This window comes from Bipolaris sorokiniana (genome assembly GCF_000338995.1).
Source record: "Bipolaris sorokiniana ND90Pr unplaced genomic scaffold COCSAscaffold_16, whole genome shotgun sequence".
Classification (NCBI taxonomy): domain Eukaryota; kingdom Fungi; phylum Ascomycota; class Dothideomycetes; order Pleosporales; family Pleosporaceae; genus Bipolaris; species Bipolaris sorokiniana.
In genome coordinates, this window is record NW_006911910.1 from 169,635 (window position 1) to 192,466 (window position 22,832).

The 22,832-nt window shown below is 48.5% G+C and overlaps 7 protein-coding genes across 7 annotated transcripts; 2 read left to right on the forward strand and 5 right to left on the reverse strand.

Annotated features, from left to right (window-relative positions):
• Window positions 1-1,365: 1,365 nt before the first annotated feature.
• Window positions 1,366-2,901, reverse strand: COCSADRAFT_251358 (uncharacterized protein). Its single transcript, XM_007706403.1, has one exon. It carries the CDS (start codon window positions 2,866-2,868, stop codon window positions 1,564-1,566), a length of 1,305 nt encoding a protein of 434 aa, XP_007704593.1. The 5' UTR covers window positions 2,869-2,901; the 3' UTR covers window positions 1,366-1,563.
• Window positions 2,902-4,844: 1,943 nt separating this feature from the next.
• COCSADRAFT_40745 (glycoside hydrolase family 10 protein) lies at window positions 4,845-6,951 on the reverse strand. Its single transcript, XM_007706285.1, has one exon. It carries the CDS (start codon window positions 6,495-6,497, stop codon window positions 4,992-4,994), a length of 1,506 nt encoding a protein of 501 aa, XP_007704475.1. The 5' UTR covers window positions 6,498-6,951; the 3' UTR covers window positions 4,845-4,991.
• A 274-nt stretch (window positions 6,952-7,225) lies between these two features.
• COCSADRAFT_151909 (uncharacterized protein) lies at window positions 7,226-9,007 on the reverse strand. The gene is made up of 2 exons (XM_007706404.1): window positions 8,587-9,007; window positions 7,226-8,522 (listed from the first exon to the last, which is right to left on the reverse strand). The coding sequence occupies exons 1-2, from the start codon at window positions 8,890-8,892 to the stop codon at window positions 7,389-7,391; spliced, it is 1,440 nt and encodes a 479-aa protein (XP_007704594.1). The 5' UTR covers window positions 8,893-9,007; the 3' UTR covers window positions 7,226-7,388.
• A 1,939-nt stretch (window positions 9,008-10,946) lies between these two features.
• Window positions 10,947-11,669, forward strand: COCSADRAFT_151912 (uncharacterized protein; the record flags this gene model as incomplete). Its single annotated transcript, XM_007706405.1, has 2 exons — window positions 10,947-11,226; window positions 11,311-11,669. The coding sequence occupies 2 exons, from the start codon at window positions 10,947-10,949 to the stop codon at window positions 11,667-11,669; spliced, it is 639 nt and encodes a 212-aa protein (XP_007704595.1).
• Window positions 11,670-11,704: 35 nt separating this feature from the next.
• On the reverse strand, window positions 11,705-12,665 carry COCSADRAFT_151913 (uncharacterized protein). The gene is made up of 2 exons (XM_007706406.1): window positions 12,420-12,665; window positions 11,705-12,345 (listed from the first exon to the last, which is right to left on the reverse strand). The coding sequence occupies exons 1-2, from the start codon at window positions 12,583-12,585 to the stop codon at window positions 11,912-11,914; spliced, it is 600 nt and encodes a 199-aa protein (XP_007704596.1). The 5' UTR covers window positions 12,586-12,665; the 3' UTR covers window positions 11,705-11,911.
• Window positions 12,666-13,655: 990 nt separating this feature from the next.
• COCSADRAFT_126865 (uncharacterized protein) lies at window positions 13,656-16,277 on the reverse strand. The gene is made up of 2 exons (XM_007706407.1): window positions 15,418-16,277; window positions 13,656-15,214 (listed from the first exon to the last, which is right to left on the reverse strand). Exons 1-2 carry the CDS (start codon window positions 15,917-15,919, stop codon window positions 13,839-13,841), a joined length of 1,878 nt encoding a protein of 625 aa, XP_007704597.1. The 5' UTR covers window positions 15,920-16,277; the 3' UTR covers window positions 13,656-13,838.
• Window positions 16,278-16,788: 511 nt separating this feature from the next.
• Window positions 16,789-19,072, forward strand: COCSADRAFT_151919 (uncharacterized protein). The gene is made up of 3 exons (XM_007706408.1): window positions 16,789-16,986; window positions 17,091-17,714; window positions 17,764-19,072. Exons 1-3 carry the CDS (start codon window positions 16,983-16,985, stop codon window positions 18,804-18,806), a joined length of 1,671 nt encoding a protein of 556 aa, XP_007704598.1. The 5' UTR covers window positions 16,789-16,982; the 3' UTR covers window positions 18,807-19,072.
• Window positions 19,073-22,832: the final 3,760 nt, after the last annotated feature.

Sequence of the window (22,832 nt, forward strand, 5' to 3'; positions counted from 1 at the left end):
GCAATCGCCCATAATAGCTTCTATCAAAGCGATAACTTGTCATAATACCGAAATACGAAATTAACGGCTTTTTGCAAGCTATTGAGATGTTCAAAGTTAGCTTACTTTATTTAGTAGGCGTTAGAACTAGAGGCTCTAAACGACATGCTGATGCTTGCGGGTTCCTCCTATCATTTTCAATGTCCTGAAATTTTCTACACTGGTTAACAAGTATGACCTCAGTACCATATCTGCCATCTTCATGGCTGCAGTACCTTTAGATAAAGAGATGGCATTGGCTCTGGTGCAGGTTTTTCAACAGTGGAAGATTCGTCAGGCTTACGATTTGTGTAATTATGGCATATGTTTACATAACTGTTGACACTGCTAGGTCTAACGGAGTCATGTGTTGTCGCAACCAGTAGCCTTGAGATTGACATCTTGCCTGGCTCGTCTGGCTCTTTAATTAGTGGATACGAAGCGAAACTACTTACTCACAATGGAATCGAGATAACATCTCTAGATACACCTGGAGAGCTCTATCTGTGCTCCCCTTCTATTACTTCCCTTGGGTATTTCCGAAATAATCAAGCTAGTAAGAAAACATTTCCCGAAGGTGGATGGTTGAGAACTGAGGATGAAGCTATGTTCAGGCTTAGTGAGTAAGGCAAGAATGAACATGTATGGATCACCGATCGTTTGAAGGAGTTGATCTAGGTTAATGTGAGTACAAATTTCTTTAATTCTAGCAAGATCGCGACCGTGATCGGCTATTCGTTCCAAATCATTACCTCTTAATTTCTCTCCAGTCTATAAGAACACCCAATATATTGACAGTACCAGGGTTTTCAGGTAGCACCTTCTGAGATAGAGTCTCACTTTTTATCACACATTGCAATTGCAGATGTTTGCGTTATATCTATTCCAGACTCGCGGACTGGAGAGGCACCCAAAGCCTACGTAGTGAAAGGAGGAGATTACTGATAGATAGATGGTTTGAGCCTCGTGGAGATACTCAAATTACATGTTCAAGAAGAGAAGGCTCGTTATAAGTGGTTGAAAGAGACAGCGTTTGTTGAAAGAATCCCAAAGAGTGGAGCAAGGAAAATTCTCAGAAACGTGGTTAAAGAATGGGAGAGAAGTTTGCGTAGGCATGAAGGGTCAAGGCTAGGATTATCCAACAAATTCAAATTTCTGCTACACAAGGTGGTGGCCAATTTTGTGCAAAGGTTCAATGTCCTCTGCAACATAACTTGTAAGAAGATTGCTTGGCCAGATAGACTATTTCGTGATATCCAGTGCGGAACGTCGCAATAATATACTGCTCACTGCGCTGGATGTCAGTGATGGGTCCTGGTTACACTAATAAGGTATTTTGGCATGAGATTCGCTAGAGAGACATGTATTGCAGGCTAACATACGAACCATGAATGTACAGAGCACACATTTTACTTCTGCCTCCTCTCGTCTTCTATGAGCATGCAATTACTGCAATTGCAGCTTTTGTTGCTACAGTGCGATATTCTACATCCCAACCCCAGATATAATGATTGAAAGCATTTGTGTATTCCCAACTTACCGTAATCATAAGTCAAAAACATCACTGACTCTAACGACCTGTCCCGTCGCCATACTCTTATTCCCACATATACCGGTGAGTATACTCAACGCGCCATCAACATGGCTCGCAGCCCTCATATCTCCATCAATCTTCGCACCCCCTTCCCCAAACAAATCAGCCAGCAAAACTTCATCGCCGCCCCCATGGGCCCCGACACTCTCCGGAATCTTCACGTTGACAGGCTTCTCAAATAGCTTCCTCAACGTGATACTTCTTGTCTCGAGGCTGCCCTCAAGAGACTGGGCACCCCCGCTATTCACATAGCTATTCTCTACAACCTCCATCTCCAGACGCCCACCCGTCCCGTTGAACGAGACGCGGAATCCTTCCCATGGTGCATACGCGGTGAGCGAGTATGTAAGCACCGCGCCGCTGCGGTACCGTACCAACAAAGACATTGTATCTTCAATGCTGATGCCGTCTCCAAACACTGACTGATCTCTATAATACGCATCTTCGTGCTCGGCATCCAGGTACATGTGGCGCAGCTTTTCATTCTCCTCCATGTGCAGCGCAAACGGATCAGCGGCGGCTACCTTGCTTCCGTGGGCGCGGGCATAAAACGCGGTTGTGCCTCTGGCTTCTGCGTTTTCGCGCCCATAGAAGCGCAGGTCGCCTTGCGCGTACACGGTTTCAGGGCGCGACTGTAGCCAAAAATTTACCAGGTCGAAGTGGTGGGTTGACTTGTGCACCAGCAGCCCTCCCGAGTTGCGCTTATCGCGGTGCCAGCGCCGGAAGTAGTCAGCGCCGTGAGAGGTATTTAGCATCCACTCAAAATGAATGCTGGTTACAGTTCCGATGGCACCGCGGCGTAGTAGCTCCCATACTTTGGTGTTGTGCGGTGCGTATCGGTAGTTGAATGTTACTCGTACTTTTCGGCCGGTGCGCTCGACGGCATCGAAGATCTCTCGGCACCGCGGTGCATCGATGGTCATGGGCTTCTCAGTTACAACGTTGCAGCCGAGTTCTAGTGCGCGTACAATGTACTTGTTGTGTGTGCGGTCAATAGTCGTGATGATGACTTCGTCGGGCTGTGTTTCATGGATCATACGGTCAAAGTCTTGTGCTTTGAATGTAGGCACTTGGACGTGACCGAGGGACTGAAGCTGGGAATTTGCATAGTCGAGCCGTGTTTGATTCGTGTCGCATAAAGCTACAATGGCAGAAGTCGTCTTGTACGTTGTCGCTATTGCAGTGTAGAAGAATGAGGAGCGGCCGCCAGTACCAATCAAGGCGTATTTCTTCTGTTTCTTCGTATCCGTCATCATCCTAGCAGTGAAAGATCGTTAGATCCAATCTCAAATGGATTGTATGTTTTATCAAGGTCTTGGTGTGTAATTACTACATCTTGGAAAATGTGATGATGGGGTGTCGGTATAAAGGTACCCCGGCCTTACCCCTCCGGCGTTGCCCCTCCATCTTCGGTACGTTATAGTCCGAGTTGTACAACCATGACCTGCCAGCATGTAAATCATATTCGCTGAAGCCAAAGGAGTTACAGGCGAACTCTTCTTTGAAGTAAGTGCCTGAAAGGATCCACCCCCGTGCGGAAGTGTAGCCCAGGAATAATCCAGGGTAACAGGGAATGCCTGTGCGGGGAACGCGGCCCTCGTTTTGTGTTGCACGTCATATGAACAGTCATTCGACTGATTCAAGGACGCCATACGTGGATGATTGTCTCGCTGGGAACGATTGACACAGAAAGCCAAGCCAGAAGTCGGGTTGCCATGTGCGATATGGCCCTCTACATATACTGACTATCTAGAAGACTGGGACCTCAATTACTCGGGTTCTGGTTTCCAAGAAGGCATCTTTTTCTCTTAAATAGTTGGTTAGATCCTTTTGTTCACTGTCCCGCGGATATACCCGTATCTTCAATTCTATGTTCGAAAATCGCCATGCCTACGCAGGTTGAAAATCCATACGACGACAATGATACACAACTTGATGTATTAGCCTCTGGAGAAGTCCAGTATAGGTCACAGCAAGTGTTTAGTTACAATTTGCCAAAACCATCTCAGCAGATTCGCATCGCATATAGTTCATGGAAAGTATCATAACATCAGAGCTTGACATGACGAAGTATGCACATATTAACGGCGCGAGGCGCTAACCTCGATAGCCTGTCACGTGCTACTGGGGGAACCGTCAAACCTCACCATAGCAACTTCCAGGTTTCATTCACTTCCTGCCTACAATCTGCACTCTATACACCTCATACCTATGGAATTCTCTGCATGTATCGAGATGTTTCTTCATGGAAACCCTCCGACGAAGGAACAGACTTGCCATAAAGCTTCAAGCAATTGAGATGATATAAGACGATTGCGTGATTGAGTGAATAAACTATTTAACTCCACAATATTCAACTCTTAATATCGAGCTATTGAAAGAGAAAAGATTAAGATAACTATATCCACAATGATGGTGCCGCGCAGTCATCTCAAAGATGATCGAGCCAGTGCATACGCGTCATACGATGACGACACGACGTTAGCTCTGACACCCCGAGTGCAACAAAGTGTCCCACATATCTAGATTCGGGATATTCAATTCGTATTCCATGCATTTCATTCAGCCCTAGGCAGATTATATTCGGTCGACGAGCTCAACAATCGTTTGTGGAGTAGCCAGCAGCATGGTCGGTCGGGTCCTCCATAACCGAAGCGCGGTACGGAGGAAGTTGGTGGCAACCTCGATCCGCAGAAAAAGTCTGTCCAAGCCAAACATTGTATTGAAACCTGAACAAAGTTGATATATAGCTGTGTCTGCCCTGCCAGTGACCCAACAGAACTCATAGGCAATATTGCCTCCCCAGTATCAAAGCCAACAAATAAAAGATCTGCGTAGCCTACCAGTTGGGTGGTGGGATGGAAGTATGGAAACAGCATTGTTACAGGGCACACTTAAAATGACACTTGTCGGTGAATTCTGTTGCACCTGGCAAGATTAGCTACAATTGTAAACCATCAAACTAGTTGCTCTACCTGGGATTGTAGTAAAGACGTACATACTTGAAAAGTACTGCATCAGTACATACGTAGCCAAGAAAAGATTCGATTAAGCGATGACGCAATGGAGGCGTTGTTTCGTTTTCGCCCTCTCCAATACTGCCAGATTATCAGGCATACGAAGCTGACTCTCCGGAGCTTTGATCCTCTTGGTCGCTGGCACCATCGTCAATATCCTTGCAATCTTACATGGCATCATCAGTATCCAAGTTTGACGCTGTACATGACATTCCCACGCATAGAAAGTAACTTCGGGTTGATTGCACAAAGTTTTGTATTCAAAGAAATGTGTTAATAAATATAAAGTGACAGAAGAGTAGTTTATATACATCAAATGTCAAGAGCCTCTGAGAAGCTGGAGACACAGAACTCTACACGGCTCAAGCGAGAGCGGAGCAAAGCTCATTGTAAGATGGTTTAGCCTTGAAGGAGCCGTCAAACAGGAGAGGTCCACCGGCAGCACCGATCCAAGAGTTGGTGTCAGAAACACCCCAAACAGTGATACCGACACAGTTCTTGATATCGACACAAGCATCGAAGACGGTGACCCAATCAGCGGGCTTACCGTTGTTGATATCCAACTCGGTTACGGCGCACTCGGGGGCAGCATCACAGAGAGCCTTCAAAGCAGCAGGGACACCAGAGATGGGGAAAAGAGTGCCTGGGGAGCTGATGTGGGACTGGGAGCCAATGCCGTCAATGGGAACACCTTCTGCAATCCATTTCTTCACGTGGGTAATCATGCCCTTTGTCTTGCCGTAGTTTGCGCCGTCAAGGTTGTAGTCATTGATATAGAGCTTGGCGAGGGGATCGGCCTGGCGGGCAGCGTGGAAAGCGGTAGAGACGAAGCCCTCACCAAGGACGTTGTAGAAGACACTGGATCGGAAGCCACCTTGCTCGTCAAAGATTTCGTTCACAACATCCCAGGCGTAGATCTTGCCAGCATAAGTACCAACGAGCTTCTTGATGTGGTTAACCATGACCTCTTCGAGCTTGGCCTTGTCACGGATCTGAGAAACCCATGGAGCCAACTGAGAGTGCCAGACGGTAGTGTGACCGCGGACGAGTTTGTCGTTACCAGTGGCGAAGGAAACAAGGGCATTAGCGCCATCGAGAGTGAATTGGCCCTCGCTACGCTCTGTGGCATCCCACTTCATGCTGTTCTCTGGAGTAACGCAGCCAAAGTTGTCGACGATGACCTCCTTGTTCTTGCCCGCGCTGAGAGTGTACTGATCAGTGGCAACACCAACGTATTTCTTGCCCTTGGCCTTGAAGGCAGCATCAAGATTGCATTTGGCGCCATTGCGACCACTGCCAGCAACATTGGGAGCAGAACTGTTTCCGCCAGAGCCAGCAGCCGGAGAGGGGGAAGCAGAAGGAGTGGGTTTAGCACCAGGATTGCTTGCGGAGGTAGCAGTCGGAGAAGGAGAAGCAGCGGGCTTAACACCAGTGTTGCCACCGGAGATAGCAGCTGAAGATGGCGATGGGACAGGTTCGTCATCAGCCTCACAAGACTCATCATCACCTTCATTTCCCTCAGTGGCAGCATCGCCGCCCTCCTCATCAGCATCGCAGGACTCGTCTTCAGCAGGCGAGGAAGCAGGGGCAGCAACAGGTGCGGTACCGTTAGGCTCCATAGCCGGGACTTTGCTGGGCAAGCTGGGAACAGCAGAAGTGCTGCTGGCAGATGGAGGAGCAGCTTCTCCGCCAGGAATACACTGGCTGTACCAGTCGTTGTACTTGAGGCAGTGAAAGCCAGAAGCGCAGGCACTGTCGCCTTTGTAGTTGACGCCGCCACACTGGCCAAAGGGAGCCACGGCAGCGAGAGCCGTCGTCGAGGTCAAGCCAACGACGGCCATGTAGATGGATGCATCACGGAAATGCATTGTTTCTGTATGTAGTTTGTGTTTCGATCGGAGAAGAGGGTTATCGCAATGGCGTGTTTGAAGAGAAAAGAACGGAAAGGATAGAAGCTCGCTCCTATGCTATTTTAACAAACTCAAGAAAAAGAAGGTCACGGAAGCACGCTTCCAAGTAAAGATAGAGAGTGTGGGATGAGAATGCAGGAGAATAATTCTGAGCGAATATAGGGCATATTGACTCTGCATCTTATACCTTTTGCACATTACTTACATGGAGTGGAGTGACATGCCATGTTCGGTAAAACACGCATGGAGTGGGTCGGTGGAATTCGGTCAGTGGTTCCTCATGTTGTTTCATGAAACCCGTAGAAACGCCACTCATCCTGGGAAGTCATTTCAGCAATCCATGCGTCCCGCTCGAGACCGGCAAGGGCTTGATAGCGCTATTTGCCATGTTCGAGACTGCGGCATGGGGGTGCGATAACAGCAAGCAGTGGAGAAGGCTCTACTGCAGTGAAAAAAAAACTCAAAGATGAAAACCCGAGCTCGTTATGGCGCCAAGGTACGTATTGCAAGCAGCTGGTGTGCGAGCGCGTCGTTGCATAGTCGAAGTCTGAGGTTGTGCACGATGCCTGTGCGTCCGCGTGCTTACTTTAGTCCTACCGGTTGCGAAGCGGCAGCCGAGTCTCATCTAAATGACGCGCTAAACTGAATGCGGGCAAGGCCTCATCTAAGCGCGGTACCTGCATGGCGTTTGGGGGTTAGGGGCCGGTTATGAAATGCTTCATCCACCTTCCTTGGACTCGGCACGGGAATTGCACGCAAGCTGGATGCTGTTAAGCTTTTCACTCTTGTCAACTGGTGCTTACATTCAATCTAAGACCTGCCTCGCACCGCTGATTAAGGTTTGCCCTTTTACGACTTGTATACATGAATCACATGAGGGTTGCAGTATGCGAGCAGACCCGTCGTTCCCCACTCGCCACCAATGCCAGACTCCTTGTGGCCGCCAAACAGGGCCTGGGGCGTGGGCTTCTCGAACGAATTGACAAACACAGAGCCCGCTTCCAAGCGTCGTGCAATCTTGCTTGCCTTTTCCACGTCCTTACCCCACACGCAGGCGCCAAGACCAGTGTTTGTGTCGTTGGCCCGCGCAATCACCTCTTCCAGATCTGACCATGGCTGTGTAGGAACGATAGGGCCGAATGGCTCTTCCTGAATAATACGAGAGTCGTTTGGTGGGTTGTCGATGATGGTGGGCGTAATGAAGAATCCCTTGCTAGCAGCGACATCGGGCTCACCAACAGCGAAATTGTAGCCCTTGGACTTGCTGTCCTCGAAGAAGCCCTTGACGCGCTCGTATTGCATCTGGTTCTGGACAGGTCCCAGCATATTGTCGCCGTCGTCTGGGCTTCCAACCTTGATTTGCTTGGTAAAGTTGACCATCTCTTGCAGGAACTCCTTGTAGATGGACTCGTGGATGTAGATTCGCTTCGTGGCAACGCAAACCTGGCCAGAGTTCTGGAAAGCACCCATGACAACCTCTGGTGCGACCTTCTTGATATCCACATCGGGCAGGACGATAGATGCATCGTTTCCTCCCAGCTCGAGCGTGACACGCTTGAGCGTCTTTGCGCATGTCTCCATGACCTTCTTGCCAGTGGCGGTAGATCCGGTAAAGCTGATCTTGGCGATACCAGGATGCAGACACATCTGGACACCGAGTTCGTTGTTGCCGCCAACCACTTGGAGAACGCCTGGTGGAAGAATGTCTTGGGCAACCTCAACAAATTTCAGAGCAGTGTAGGGTGTGAAGGGCGATGGTTTGACAATCATGCAGTTTCCAGTCAGGAGCGCGGGCGCGACCTTTCCGACCATCAAGATCAAAGGAAAGTTCCAAGGGCAGATGGCCCCGCAGACACCAAGCGGCGAGTACTCGGTGTAGACAGTCTTTTCGTCATCCTCGAGCTTCTCAGTGGGCAGATTGAGCGTAAGGTGGTGGCTGATGAAACCCGCAATGGAACCAACTTCAAAGGCAGACCACTTCCTCTATCTCGTTATTAGCACAATGCTTATTAAAGACACTAGCGCGCTCGTCTATCCAAGTACGTACCGGCTTTCCAGACTCCTTGCATAGCAGGTTGATAAACTCGTCACTGTGCTGTTGGAACGATTCCATGACCTTGGCCAGCAAGGCTTTCCTCTCCTCAACGGCAGTATCTCTCCATGCTGGAAAGGCCTTCTTGGCAGAGGCAACAGCGTCGTTGAGATCCTTCTCGCTGGCAACGGGCACGTCCCACAGCTCCTGGCCTGTGGCGGGGTTGATGCCGTGGTGAATCTGGTCGGAGCCGCGCTGCTGGCCGTCGACAATGTTGTAGAACTTTTCGAAATCGAGCGTGGAAACCTTGCCTGGAGACATTGTGGCAGCTGAACAAGGACTTTTGGGATAGGGTGTATGGGCGAGAGTGTGAAGGACAAAACGGGGCCATGAGGGGATCAAGGTTTCTACTTAAGTCTGCATTGGAACAGCACATGCCCTTGGCCTTGCGGCCGCGCAGACTCGGCCTCTGGTCTGGCAACCACCATCCTCGGTAAGTCAGTCGGCAGCTGGCGGAGTGTCGTGGTGGGTTTGGCGGTTTTCGGGTTGGGTTGGCAGTGACTTTGCGACGCTGCCGCCCCACTTGCAGCCGCAGGATCGCGGGGCGAGTACCAGTCTAGGCTTGCATGCTTGCATCATCCCACCTGCCCCTCACCTGCTGCCCCCCTCTTTCACCTCCATCGTGCACTCTCAACCCCTTTGCACCACCATTCTCCATCTGCCAAGGCGTTTAGATATCGACGCTTTACTGTATACACTCGCGCTACCTCATTCGGGCCTGTTCTCGAGATTCTGACAAATAAATGCTGCTGGCCGGCCACAGGACGGAAACCACCCGCATCGCTATTGCTGAGGCGTGTTTGTAGACGCAACCCTGCTACGATGCGTATCCATCCTTCCTCTGTGCTAGAGTATCTCTGCCCCGCCGGGCGTGCTTTCGGCGGTCTGCAAAAGTGGACTATGAGCGGTTGACGAAGCGCAATCAGGTTTAGCACGGACGGCCTGGTGCGGACGAAATTCTTTGCTACCCTACTACCCTGCACCCTTTTCAGACTGGCCACACAACTACTACCACTACATGGTCTCAACTCTGTGCTTCGAGCCGCGGTTGTCGCCTGACAAATGCACGTTGATAGGGTTACCGTTGCGACCGGATGGGGCTTCGCCCTTGGCGGGCTCCACGCTCCGTACAGTAACTAGCGGAACAACGCGTATAAGAGCACAGGCGACCAAGGCGAGTAGATTGTTGACAAAGTTGTTTCAGATGAAGAAGGTCTTGTCCAAAGACATTACTGTGTACATGAGTAACCACTACCATGCGCGTGTCAGCAGTTGCTGGGCGTCCTTAAACGTATGCTATTTGTCATCTGGGTGATTTGCAGTAGGACGTGGGTAAGCTCGGACCAAAAGATCTGCTCGTTACCTATGGTCAGCTCGTGTGGCTACAAGACTGTCGCGTTTTTCGAGTCAGGATTCGTGGCAGTGCCCATGGAACTCGTTTTTCTCATGATAACGGTGTACATTCAGGGATGGAGATCTGACGCTGTGAATGTTCCGATACTCTTTCATACACTTTCACGCACCGGAACCATCGGCTATGGCAATAGCTACAGCCATAGTCACGTGCCCGAGGATATGTCTCTCCATCTAGGGACTCGATGGCACCTTATGGAGTTGTCTTCATATCAGCCATAGGGCTCTGATTGCATATGCATCCAAATGTTGTGCACTTCTACTCTGAATAGAAGCTCGCGCCTGATGAATTTAATAATGAACATGCAAAATCGCAAGCTCTCACGTATAGTCAATCCGTTGACTGCCTTGCGCCCTTTCGCTAAATGACTCACCAGCTTGGGCCTCGAGAGAAACACGGCTCTCCATTGCACCAAGACATCAGGGCTCTATATACCCAGTATGTCATCTTATGCTCTGAATTACATCACGCAGAAGACTGGGCGAGGATCGTCTGTTACCGTATTATATGTTGTAACATCGCCCTAGATCACAAGCACAATAAGACTCAGATTGAAAGGCTGCCCCCAATCAAAACTACAGATTCTAGTAAATGAAGCGCAGAAAACAAAAAAGGGCGTAACAGGCTTTGACCCATGGTACAATACTGCACCTAGTGCTCAAAACATAACAATAACTAAATAAAAGACTCTCCATACTTGAGTCACATCCACAACCAACCTACTTGTATTGCATCGACACTTCGCTCCGACTTCGCTACGACTTCGCTACGACCCTGCGACCTCACATGCTCAACTTATATCTTGACTTCAGATACTAGAAACAACACCTTCAAAAACACCCACCTTATTCAACACAGCACAGTAACCATCTAGCAGCGGAAGAGAGAGAGAGGAGAAAACATGTCAGAACTAGCACCAACCGACTCCCCATTCTCTTCTGAACCTATCTTCTTTTGGAAACAAGGTGAGAGCAATGGCTACCTCTGCCAATGGTACGCCTCTCCCTTCACTGTTTCAGACACTACATATGCGACATGCGAAATGTACATGATGATTCAAAAAGCGCTGCTTTTCAATGATGATGATACGGCACAAAAGATGTTCCGAACAACGGATCCACGCAAGCACAAGGGACTAGGGCGCAAGGTGCAGGGCTTCGATCATGCAGTATGGGATAAGCGTACGTTTTCCCTGTTTCCCAGCATCGCACTTTCTTCTTTGTCGTTACGAGAGAGAACTGATCAAGGGATATGTACTGAAATAGGTAAATTCGACGTCGTTGTGCAGGCATCATATTACAAGTTTACTATTAGCCGAGATGCAGAGCGCTTGCGGCGTATGCTGCTTGCGACGGGTGAACGCGAGTTGATCGAGGCGAGTCCGTTCGACTGCGTGTGGGGCATTGGATTCAAGCAGGCAGATGCCATGCTGAATCGCGAGTTTTGGGGCGAGAACCTACTAGGGAAGGCGCTAATGGAAGTGAGGAAGCGGTTGAGGGATGAGGAGAAAGCAAAGGAGGAGCAGGTGAGGCTGGATCGCGAGCAGTGGGAGCAGAAGTTTTTGGATAGAGTGAGGTTGGCAGCAAAAGGGAGGAGAAATCAAGAGGGAGAGGCGAACAGGTAATGCAAAGGCGGTGCGAAGGCGATGTGGAGGCAATGGAAATTGGCAAGTGACATAACTAGTTATAACATCGCATGTTACTAAGCAAAAGGACTCGGAGCACCTGAGTGTATGTGTAACAAAATATACTTTTCATTTGAAAGACCCATTGTACATAACAAGGTTTTGAAACAGGAAACGACCATGTACTACCAAGTAAAACAAAACACCAGTCCATCAACTCCCATGATAACAATATACCAAGCTTAGCACTTCTTCCACTGGAAGTACAAATTGGATGTAAACCTGCCAGACTCCTTGGTTGCAGCAAGCACGCCATTAGCAGGCGTAGCAAACGGCGTCAGGGCAACCTCGCTGTTAATGTTGAACATGGCGTCCTTGCCGCAGGGTGACCAGACTGCCGCCGGTACGTTGTCCTGCTTGTAATATTTGCCGTTGAACGGTCCATTAATGACGAGCGCCGACGAGGTTTGGTCTTGCTCGCCGGAAAAGTAGTAGGTTGACTTGACAACGCCCGTGACGCCAGTGTCAAGCTCGCCCCAGCCAGAGTAGTCGGCGCGGAAGACGGCAAAAGAGAAGCCTGGGCTGAACTCGAGACCGAGATTGATTTGGCAATTCTTCCGTGACTCTTCGGGGCCTTTGCCGCTGCCTACGCGTGCGGTGAATTGTTTGTTGAAGTCTATTGGGTTTTGTAGGTCAGCACGCGTACCCAACAAAGGGGTTGGGGGAAGGATGGCATGGGAGAGGACATACAGATGGGTAGAATGCCTTGCTCAGTCCAGTCAATGTCGATGCTGCCTTGAGGACATCCCGAGCCGCCAGATACAACACTTTTGATCTTGAAGGAATCTGGGGCTTGGTATGTTGGTGCAGCGGCTGCGACGGCCGCAAGCACAAGGGTGGCCAATGTACACTTCATGGTGATTTGTTTCAAGGTAAAAGGAATTGAAAGACGGTTCAACTCAAAATCAAAGCTGCTACGAGATGCAAAAAGATAATGTTCACACTGTCAGATCATGGGTATACATAGTTTATATGTTGCCACGGGCTACGAGTATGCGACCTAGAACCCCAGGCGGTGCAACGCTACATACTTTTAGTCTCAAGATAGTTTTGTACTAAGGTCAATCACCTGCCCCCTGCACAATGCAGAGCGAGGCAGCTGATTGGGAACCACATACAACAAGCTCGAGACAAGATGGCCAATCGTTGGCGGTAGTTGGTGGCTTCGTTCAGCTCCTGTATCGCCGCCTCGGAGACAGCAACGAACCAGGCATGGTTGCCATGCGTGCGATATGAAGCTGCACTCGTCGATATTACCTGTAGACTTGTGGACACGGAAGACAGGCCGAGGAGAAAATGGAAAGCTGGATGGGCTGAACGCAGGGCAGCCGTCGCTCTGGAACTGTCGGCTTCTCGAGCAAACTTTGCTGCAATCAAGATGGAGGCTACCTGTGTTTGGCCTCGAGGTGATTGCAGCATGCTAGATAGGCGAGTCTCCAATATAATAGATTGAAAGACCCGGTCGAGGTCACGACACGGAGACGGAACGGTAGATTGCGGGCTGGGTTGTTTCCGGGGAAACCTTGGCTGCTTTAGCGAGTGTGAGGGATCATTAAACTTTTTTTTTCTTTTCTCTTTTCCAGCAGTGGTTCGAGTGCTGCATTGGTCTAGGGTTCGTATTCTTCATCAATGGCCTTGCGCATGGTGTGTGTGCTATCAACACAATTGCGACATGGGAATATGACAAGAATTACATAAAACATGCTGGTGCCATGGACATTGGTTTGTAAGGTTGTGAGGGGCAGAACCGTTCAGTAGCGGTTCTCGAATATGCGGGCTGGGTAAATGGGCCAGGACGCCACGACAGGTGACACGCCACTGTTGCCAAGGGCTGAGTAGGCGCCTAAACGTTACCATACATATTGCACGCGCCACCATCCAGGGCAGGACTAGCCGGAGGAGCGAAAAAAGATAAGAGAGAGTAAACGTGTTCGTAGCGCAATGCGTCATGTAGTGATGGATATTATGGTAACATTAACCTACCAGCTAACGCCTCTTGTTAACCCAAGGCTCGTATACATTCAAGAGCTGAATCTGTAGTGCGGCCCAGAACAATAGATGAACGCCATGGCAGATCCGCCAATGCAATGCCTGGTAGAGTACAAACAGCTACTCCTCTGCCTCGGTGTTCCAAATCTCCACCTCTCTATTCTCCAGTTCCTTCATCTTGTCCTCGCCAAAAATGGTCTCAGTTGGTAGACCAGTTTTGCCGTAGTTGACTACCGGCCCGATGGTGTTGAGCCATTGTGTTCTCCTCTCCATGAGCGTTCGGATTGGCTCGCCAACGCCTGGCCTCGAGATGCCAGCGTTGGTGACAGGATGGCTGCCACCACCTGCGCCGCCAGGCCGCTTGTTTTGTTTCTTGCCTTTACCAAGATTGCGATTGCGCTTAAGATATGCTGCATTCAACTGGTTGTCCAGGTCGTCGGCTATGGTGTTGTATTCTTGTTGGGCTATACGCTCTTCTGTGAGCTCTAGGAGACGCTGTTTTCGCGCGCCGTTGATGATGGATTGTTTGCGGAGCTCTTCCTGCAGAAAGCGCAGTCGCTGCGCGACTTCGTCGTCAAAGTGAGAATCGTATGATTGGGTTTCGGCGTCCGTCTCAGAAATGAAGCCAAAATGCTTGAGTTCCATGAGTATACGATCCTCCATGCCCACAAAGTCGGTGCGTGCACCTTGGACGGGGGGCTTCCAACTAGGCTGGACGAGATCAGGGAGTTGGGCTGCAGCAGCAAGAGAGTTGGTATTGCTCATGTCTGGCGGTGCGCCTGCGCCCTCGTCAATGTCCATGGCATCTCCGCCAATGCCGTTTGTCTCGTTTTGGTTGTTCTGGTTGCCCCGTCCTTCTGGTCGTAGCGTGGCCAGCAGACGGGACAGTAAAGGACCAGCTGAGACCTGGTCTGTTTCCAGCACATCGTCTAATATGTCTTCAGCTGAACCACGCGGGACGTTGGGAGGTGGCCGCTGATCATTCGAGTCGATGTGCATGGATCCGTCTTCTTCAGCCCAAATCTCCTTGTAGTGTCGCGGCCCACGTCTGGGTAACACAAAGGGCGCTACCCGATCCCCTCGTTCCTTTAAGAAAGCAACGTCTTCTTCTGTCAAGGGCCTGATGTAGGGCTCGACGTAATTGGCAAATACCGTGGCGTTGACCTGTGACGGTGGCTTCGCATTGGAAAAGTCCTTGTCCGGGGGCGAGCCGGCTATTTTGTCGCGCAGGTCGGTGAGGGGGAATTGGGCAACGCAGTATATTTCCTTCTTCTCTTCTATCGACATGCCCGGAGTCACCTCTCGGATGTGATATATGGTAGGATCATCGAACTTGGCGGGGTCGGGCCCAAAGGTCTGGAACTGTGGTACGGCAGGGGCGGGGGCAGGTTGGTGGGAGACGTCAGAGGCGCTGGGTGAAGGGGCGTCTACTGGGCCTGTGCCAGCAGCCGAGGGTGGTGCTTGTGAGACGGGAGAGGATATTGCTGAGGAGTTGTCTGGTGGTTGAGTTAGCGAGCTGTTGAATCGCATGGCCCCGAGCCTGAATGACATGCGCAGAGGAGCCATAGTTGAGCTGATTCATGTATGGGAAGAATGTAATGCCGGCCAGGTAAGAAAGGGCATGTGATTGCATGGAGGTCTTCAAGGAAAACAAGACAAAGAAGACAAAGAAGACGAGGGGTTGAGACAGTGGACTTGCCTTTGTCACCACCGTCCTGCCTGGCAACGCCGTGGGCGCCGACTGCGGGGGGGTGTTTTCCATTGTCGTCGTGCTTGGGGTTGACCTTTTTGAGTTTGTGCTTGCGATCGCGGTCGTCGGGTGCCTTGTCCTTTTCTCGGTCACGCGGGGCGCGGCTCTTCTTGAGGCTCATGAGCTCCCTCAGGGCGCCTTCTGACTGGACACAGCGCGACTCCACATTTTTCAACACCGTCTTCTCGATGTTGTCGCGCATGGTCAGCAGCTGCTTGCCCGAGGGAATGTGGGAGCCATTGCCGGCCGTCTCGAGAATCTCCTCGACGGTAACAGGACACTTTTTCAGGTACGAGGTGAGGCGGCCGCCAAAGTGCGACGAGGCCGACGAGGGCTCGACCGAGGCGCGCACATTGGGCAACGGAGTGGTGTTGCGGCTGCGGGGAGTCTGTGAGGGCTTGGAGCCGGGCTTTGTGGCCTTGGCCTTGCCGCTGAGGCCGGTGGGCGCCATGTCGGGCGTGTGGTGGGTTGAGGGCGAAGGTGAAGAAGCGGAGGAGAGGCGGCCGGGCTGGAGGGCAGGCGCGCTGGAGTATACAGGGAAGGCGCGCGCACAGGGGCGGGCAACGGCGACGGCGATGGCGATGGCTGGACGGAGCTGCTAGTCAGTGGGTGTCGAGTAGAGGATGCGCATCAGCAACAACATCAACACCAGCGACGACGACGACGACGACGACGACGGCGGCGGTCGAGGGAACGCGTGGGGGGAGGCAGCGCTGGCGGAGTGGTTGTGGTTGCGGTTGCGGGCACCGTCGTCATGCCCATGGCTGCGCTGCGCGGGCAAGGCGGCGATGGCGTCTCGTCTCGGCTGGCGTGGTGTGGTTGGTCTCTGCGCTCATGCTGCCCGTAGTGCCAAGCTGCGCCTCATGGGTGGCTGCCGCAACCACCACACGCCTGCCATCTAGTACACAGTAGTACTTACTGTGTACACTACACTGCAATAGTAGTAATAGTAGTACTTACATAGATACATACATGGACACATGTACATGCATACATGCATATCCACAGGCCCCCAGACGTCATCATGCCCGGGAAACAAGCTGCCGAGTGCGCCGCAGGCCATGCATGTTGTCGCCGGCCACCCTCAGCGGCGGCCGTGCCCAACTACTTGCTTGTCATGCTCAGATGGAGACATGCACTTGCATGGATGCATACGTATGTAGGCACTTGCGTAGTGTAGTATGCGTAGGCGCAAGGAGTAAGTATAGTACAATATGGGCCGGGTTCGGCGTTTCTGAATTCCGCACGGGCGGCGCGGCTGTGCCCACCAGCCTCTCCCTCCACTCTCTAGCCACCGCTGGCGCGAGGGCATCTGCATTCGTCACCACGGCTGCCGCTGACTGCCCCAACGACGTGCCCGCCATCTGCCTCGCTTCCGCCCTCTCCGTTCTGTCGTCGCCATCGTCGCCATTGTCGCCCTCATTGCCCTCAGCATGGTCTACAGTCGTGTCGTGTAGTGTAGCCGGTGCATGCTAGCAACGCCCGTCTAGTCCGCCCCTGTTGCGCCTTCCACCATGTGTACGTCACACCCGCTTGCTGCTCACTCCCCTCTGTCCACCGCCCACTGCCCACTACCCACTACCCACTACAGCCCACCTGCTGACTGGCACGACACTACATAGCTGCCCAACGCATCTCCATCTTCACCATTGACTTCCCCGACCCTCGCTTTATCGACTACGACAACAACCAGTTCCAGTCGCTCAACGAGTCCCTCGGCTTCCGCTACAACATCCTCAACAACATCCAGACCCTCTCCACCAAAGGCATCGACCCGGACCAGGATCCCTTTGGCATCCTCTATGTTCCCCAGCTCTACACTTCAGGCTGCAAAGAAGCCCAGGCCCAGTACGTTCCTGCAAACGCCACGCGCATAGAAAACCTGCCAAATGACAAGGACTACGCCCTCATCGCCGTTGCGCCCTGGTACTCGCCCCAATGCACCATTGAGTACTTCACCGAGGCCCGCAAGCACTCGACCAAGGCCTTCATTACCTACCTGCCCGGCGATAGCAATGCAAAGCCCCCCGTGCTCAACGATGCTGCATGGAACCTCGAGGATGGCGGAAGCTGGCAGTCGCGCAACAAGTTCCCCACCTATGCTGTTTCCTCCATGACCGGATCCAACATCATGGACCAGCTGAACCTCTACTCCGGAAACCTGAGCGATGTACCCCACGCAGATCAACTATCCCAGATATACGACAGGACTGACTATATCCGCCTCTGGGCCAACATCGGCACAGGTCAGTAGCCACTGCCTCTTTGCATACACTGTACTAACACTCTACCCAGACTCTACCAGTCAGCTTCCCAGTCTCTGGGTCTTCCTTGTCATCGTACTGGCCATCCTGCTCGTCGCTGTTAGCTTTACCTCTGTCATTATGCACATCATCCAGCGAAGACGTCGCAACGACCTTCGCCAGCGTGTTCTCAACGGCCAGGTCGACCTCGAAGCACTCGGCGTAAAGCGTCTCAACGTGTCGCAACAAGTACTCGACAAGCTACCAATACACACGTTTTCTGGAAATAGTTCGACTTGTTCGGAAAAGGCCGACCCAGAACCCCTCGTTCCATCAAACGCCGGCCCATCTTCTGCTGCAAGTGCCGAAACTGGCCACAAACCCACGCTGGCTCGTCACTCGTCTGCCCCTGAATTACCAAAGTCGTCCATGTCCAGTTCTTGGTCGCAGCCCACTTGTCCCATCTGCATGGACGACTTCGAGCCAAACGAATCTCAAGTGAGAGAGCTCCCTTGCCACCACATTTTTCATCCCGAGTGCATCGATCCCTTTCTACTTGGCCACTCATCATTGTGTCCCATGTGCAAGCGGAGCGTGTTGCCCACAGGTGTGTGTCCAGTCAAGATCACAAACATCATGGTCCGGCGGGAGCGACACATCAACCGCATCCGGGCACGCAGTGCCCGTACAGGGAACCCCCAACCAAGCTCAACCACGGCTATGGATCTGGACCCATCAGCATCACCGGCTTCACCTGCTCGACCGCCAATGGCTCAGGCATCACTCGGTAGTCGAATAGGCGGAGCCATCACAGGACGTAGAATCTTTAGCGCACCACACCGAACGCAATCTCGACCGAGTGACATTGAAATGGCAATGACGTCGCCATCAGGCCCTCCAGCACCACCTCTGCCAGTCAACACATCATCTTCACAACAATCGCAAAGCTGCGACCCTGCGCAAAGTCGCAGAGAATGGGCCCGACAACGGGCTCTGGCCATGCTTGGCCCTCACCACGCACCTGCCAGCGATGAAGACGAAGAGCAAAATCTTCCAAAATGGAGACGTATTCTTCGCAAAGTCTTCCCAACCTAGTGATCACCAACGTGCGCTCCTCTCTAGGAAACTTTTTCCTTTTCTTCTTATCTACATCATGATACCAGGGCATCGTCTCGGCGCAAAGACATTTGTCGATTAGTACTTTAGGATATGAACCACGGAGTTGGGTGTAGTTAATTTTATCTTCTTTGTACTGTATATAGCATCTACTAGTAGTTTCTATATAACTGCATATTCTAACATCTAAAAGTGAATATCAAGAAATTACACTATTTTTGGAGCTCTGTCTACTCCAAAGTTTCAATCCTTAATGCGCATTAATCTTATTAAACTCCTGTTTATGTGTCGCTAGGATCGTTAAACTCCATAGCTGCCTGATATTACACTAAGTTAGGACAAATGCACCTAATGGTTCAACTTGAAAACTAGTATCGTAGGTCCAACTCCAAACTTCGCTACTAAGTTGGGCACGGTTGTTTTCAACGAGAAACCAGAGATGCTTATAGGCAGATAGAACCTTGGTGTATAATGGTTGATCGCTACAGAAGTCTGCATCGAGATCAGTACCATATGCACTCCTATACGGTCAAATGACTTACCTAGTATATTCACCTGTTCACATCGTCCAAGCTGATACCCAAGCCCAACTGCCAGATCGATACCACTATACCATGATAGTCTCCATTAGTGAAATTGCGCGCATAAACTGGATCCCCTCCGTACGCGGGGTTCGCCACAAACAATGTCACAGTACTAGAAATCCCAATTAGAAACGGATGAAGAATATTGTCCGCACTCTAATTCAATAACTTACTCAATTATATTTGATTTGTAGTATGAAGTAGGAAATGCCGGAAGCAATCATCTATATTCTTAACGTAGACTAAGAACTAGCTAATGTCGAGACTATAGAATTACCTAACGTACTGTATATAGTTATTGCGTGCAACAGCCTAGCTAATATAACAATATTTACTCTATTGAAATATCTGCCTATTTTTCTAATACGTAGCAGCTCTACTACTATAAAAGCTTTCGTAAAAGTAGATAAAGTTAGGGTGGTAAATACAGCGTTTGTAGGGTATAACGTAAGCAGAACACTAAAACCTTCGCACCTTTGTATCGCCGCGAATAGTAAAGTTATTAAGCCAAAAATCTTATAGACTATTCTTTATACTTGCTAAAATATCTAGTTAGATTTATAGTTTATTATCTCTACTATTCGCGGCGATGCAAAGGTGCGAAGGTTTTGGTATTCTGCTTACGTTATACCCTACAAACGCAATAACGTACCCCACCAGTAAGCTGCGCACCCTACCCAACTTAACGCGACTCTCTACGCAATTAGTCCACAACAACGCAATAAAATAATATAAAATTAAAAGATATAATTTATTATCTAGCCTTACACGTCGTGTGAGTATATCCTTAGATATAGCACTTCGTACACGTTGGCGGCGCGCGCTAACGTCGCTGACTGCTCTCACCCTATTCAGCCTCTACAACCACCCTTTCTACCTCTATAGTAAGCTACTAAGCCTGCTACATCTAGAGAGCTCCACTAGAAGCAATATATTAACGCTGCTAATCTTACTTTCAGCGTTAACGCTAGTAGGCTATACGCAGCTTCTTATTTTCTTCTATAATGTTACACGGGGCCTACCTAGGGTAGGGGAATACTTGCCTAGTCTCGGTCCGGGTTAGGGCGAGACCTTCTCGATGAAGTAAACCGTGCGATTGATTGCTGGAGAATCAGGTGGAAAAGAGTTATAGATGTTAACTAATAAACAACAATTAATTCTATAAGAATAGAATAACTAAGTATTAATCTATATAAGAGAATAACTTGTAAGAGAATACTTATTGAGTTGACCATAACGAGTGTAATACAGTGGGGTGACAAAAAAAAGTCCAAATCCAAAAAGTTGTCGTTTTGAAACATGTATTACTTAATAACTAGAAAGGCCATCCTAAAAGGGGTTAATTCATTTTAAAGCCAAGATGTCCTAGTTTAGCATAGGGTAGTCACGTGACTGTAAGTGAGCCTTTTTGTTAGCTAAAATGAACCGAAAACCTCGCGCTTTAGAAATCTATAGATATTTGTATTTTTTTCGCGCTTAAATTTTTAAGTTTTTCAAGATTTTATTATATACATATATCACTGTATATACGATCTATATTATATACAGGTATAATATATCTATATAAAGTATAATAAAAGATATAAATAAAAGAAATTTATAAGTAATAAAAGAAGATAAAAGATAATATATTAAAGCTAGTACTTAGTATACCACCCCTTAGCTTCTACTACAGCTCTATAACGTCTTAACATAGATAAAATACAGTTATCTATATTCTTTTCCAGAATAGCCTACTACTCTTCTTTTATTGCAGTAATAAAAGTATTAATACTTTTACTAATGATACCAGCGCCTAAAGAGGTAGTAGGCCTTTAATATAGCCTATTTTTAAGTAAACTCTATATATTTTTAATAGGATTTAAATCCAGCCTATAGAATATTTAGTTAGGTAAATATATAGATATATAAAGCTAGTTGTTATATTAAAGTAGAAAATACTTATAAGAAAAAAGTTGTTAAACAAAGTAAAACTACTTTACCTTTTTCAATCAATAGTTTAATATAAGGTATTAGGCATTTCTAGATATAGTAATTACTAGAGTAAGAAGTATTAGATATAGGCGTTTTTATAACGACTATATCTGATCTTCCGCCTATCCAGATCGCTGCCTAAATTTGAATCGTTATATCCTTAGCTATTTTTAATAATGTAATTAAAAATTAAATATAAAACTATAATTATAATAATAAAACATATTTAAATAATACAATAGAATATTAAGAAACTAAAATAACTTACTAATATTTCTAGTAGAAACTAGATTTCTACTAAGCCGTTAATTTCCTCGTTTTCTAAAGTATTCCGAACAAGACCCGTGTCTCTATTGTATTCCACACTTATTAGAATAGATAGTCTTAGTATAATCTTAATTAGTAATCTAAGCTAGGCTCTCCTTAGCCTGTACTAGTCTCTTTTACGCTTTTTTAGCGTTTAAAACTAGTTTTTTTATCAATTTATTTAACGTCTAACCTTCAGCCTTTAAAACCCGTTAAAGCGTTCTAGTTAAGATATCTAGATTATTTTCTTTTAATAATCTAGAATTTGTTAGAGATCTAAGCTACTCAGCTAATCTCTAATAAGATCGATCTATTAATCGACTAGATCGCTATACCCTAGTGATCTATATTATTATACTACTAGTGTATCACGAGTGTATTAGTAGCGTAAGAGATAAATAAAGATTACGTGTATATAACGTAATCTATCGCTACTAGCTAGTATTAATACTAGTGATAGAAATACTAGATAGAAAACAGAGCAGATTATAAGCACAAAGCAGACTACTAGTGCAGATAACAAGATAAGATCAGATCAATCCAATTCTTCAATCTCTCTCCCCTAGCATTATTTCTCTCTTTTCATCCTAGAACCTATCGATTCGCTACCTCTGAGTCTATCGCTAGACAAGTAGACGACTCTACCTCTGAGCTAGCTATAGAACAAGTAGCACCCTCTTTATTCTAATAGAATTTATCTTCTTAGGGCTTCTAGTTATATCTCTATTAATAACTCTTTTAGCTCTTGTAGAAAGCTCTAGATTTCTTCCTCTTTTAGCTCGTTCTTGGCAGATTTTTATACAGTGGGGTGACAAAAAAAAAACGTAGTAAAAAAAGTTATTATTTTTAAAAGATAATTACTCAGCAGCTATAGTGGCTATAGATATAAAAGTTAGTGCGTTTTAAAGCTAAGATCTTCTAGTCTTTTACATAGGTGTCACGTGACATTCTACGGCAGCTTTAGGTAGATCTATAATAACTTAAATACTTGGAAAAATTCTAAAAGATTTTGAACTTTTAGAACTCTATAGTAGATAGAGCTATATAGCTAATAGTTATATATATAGTAGTAGTAGATATATAGATCACGTGATAATGGTCTTAGCTACTCGAGCTTATATATATAATAGATTCTTAATAT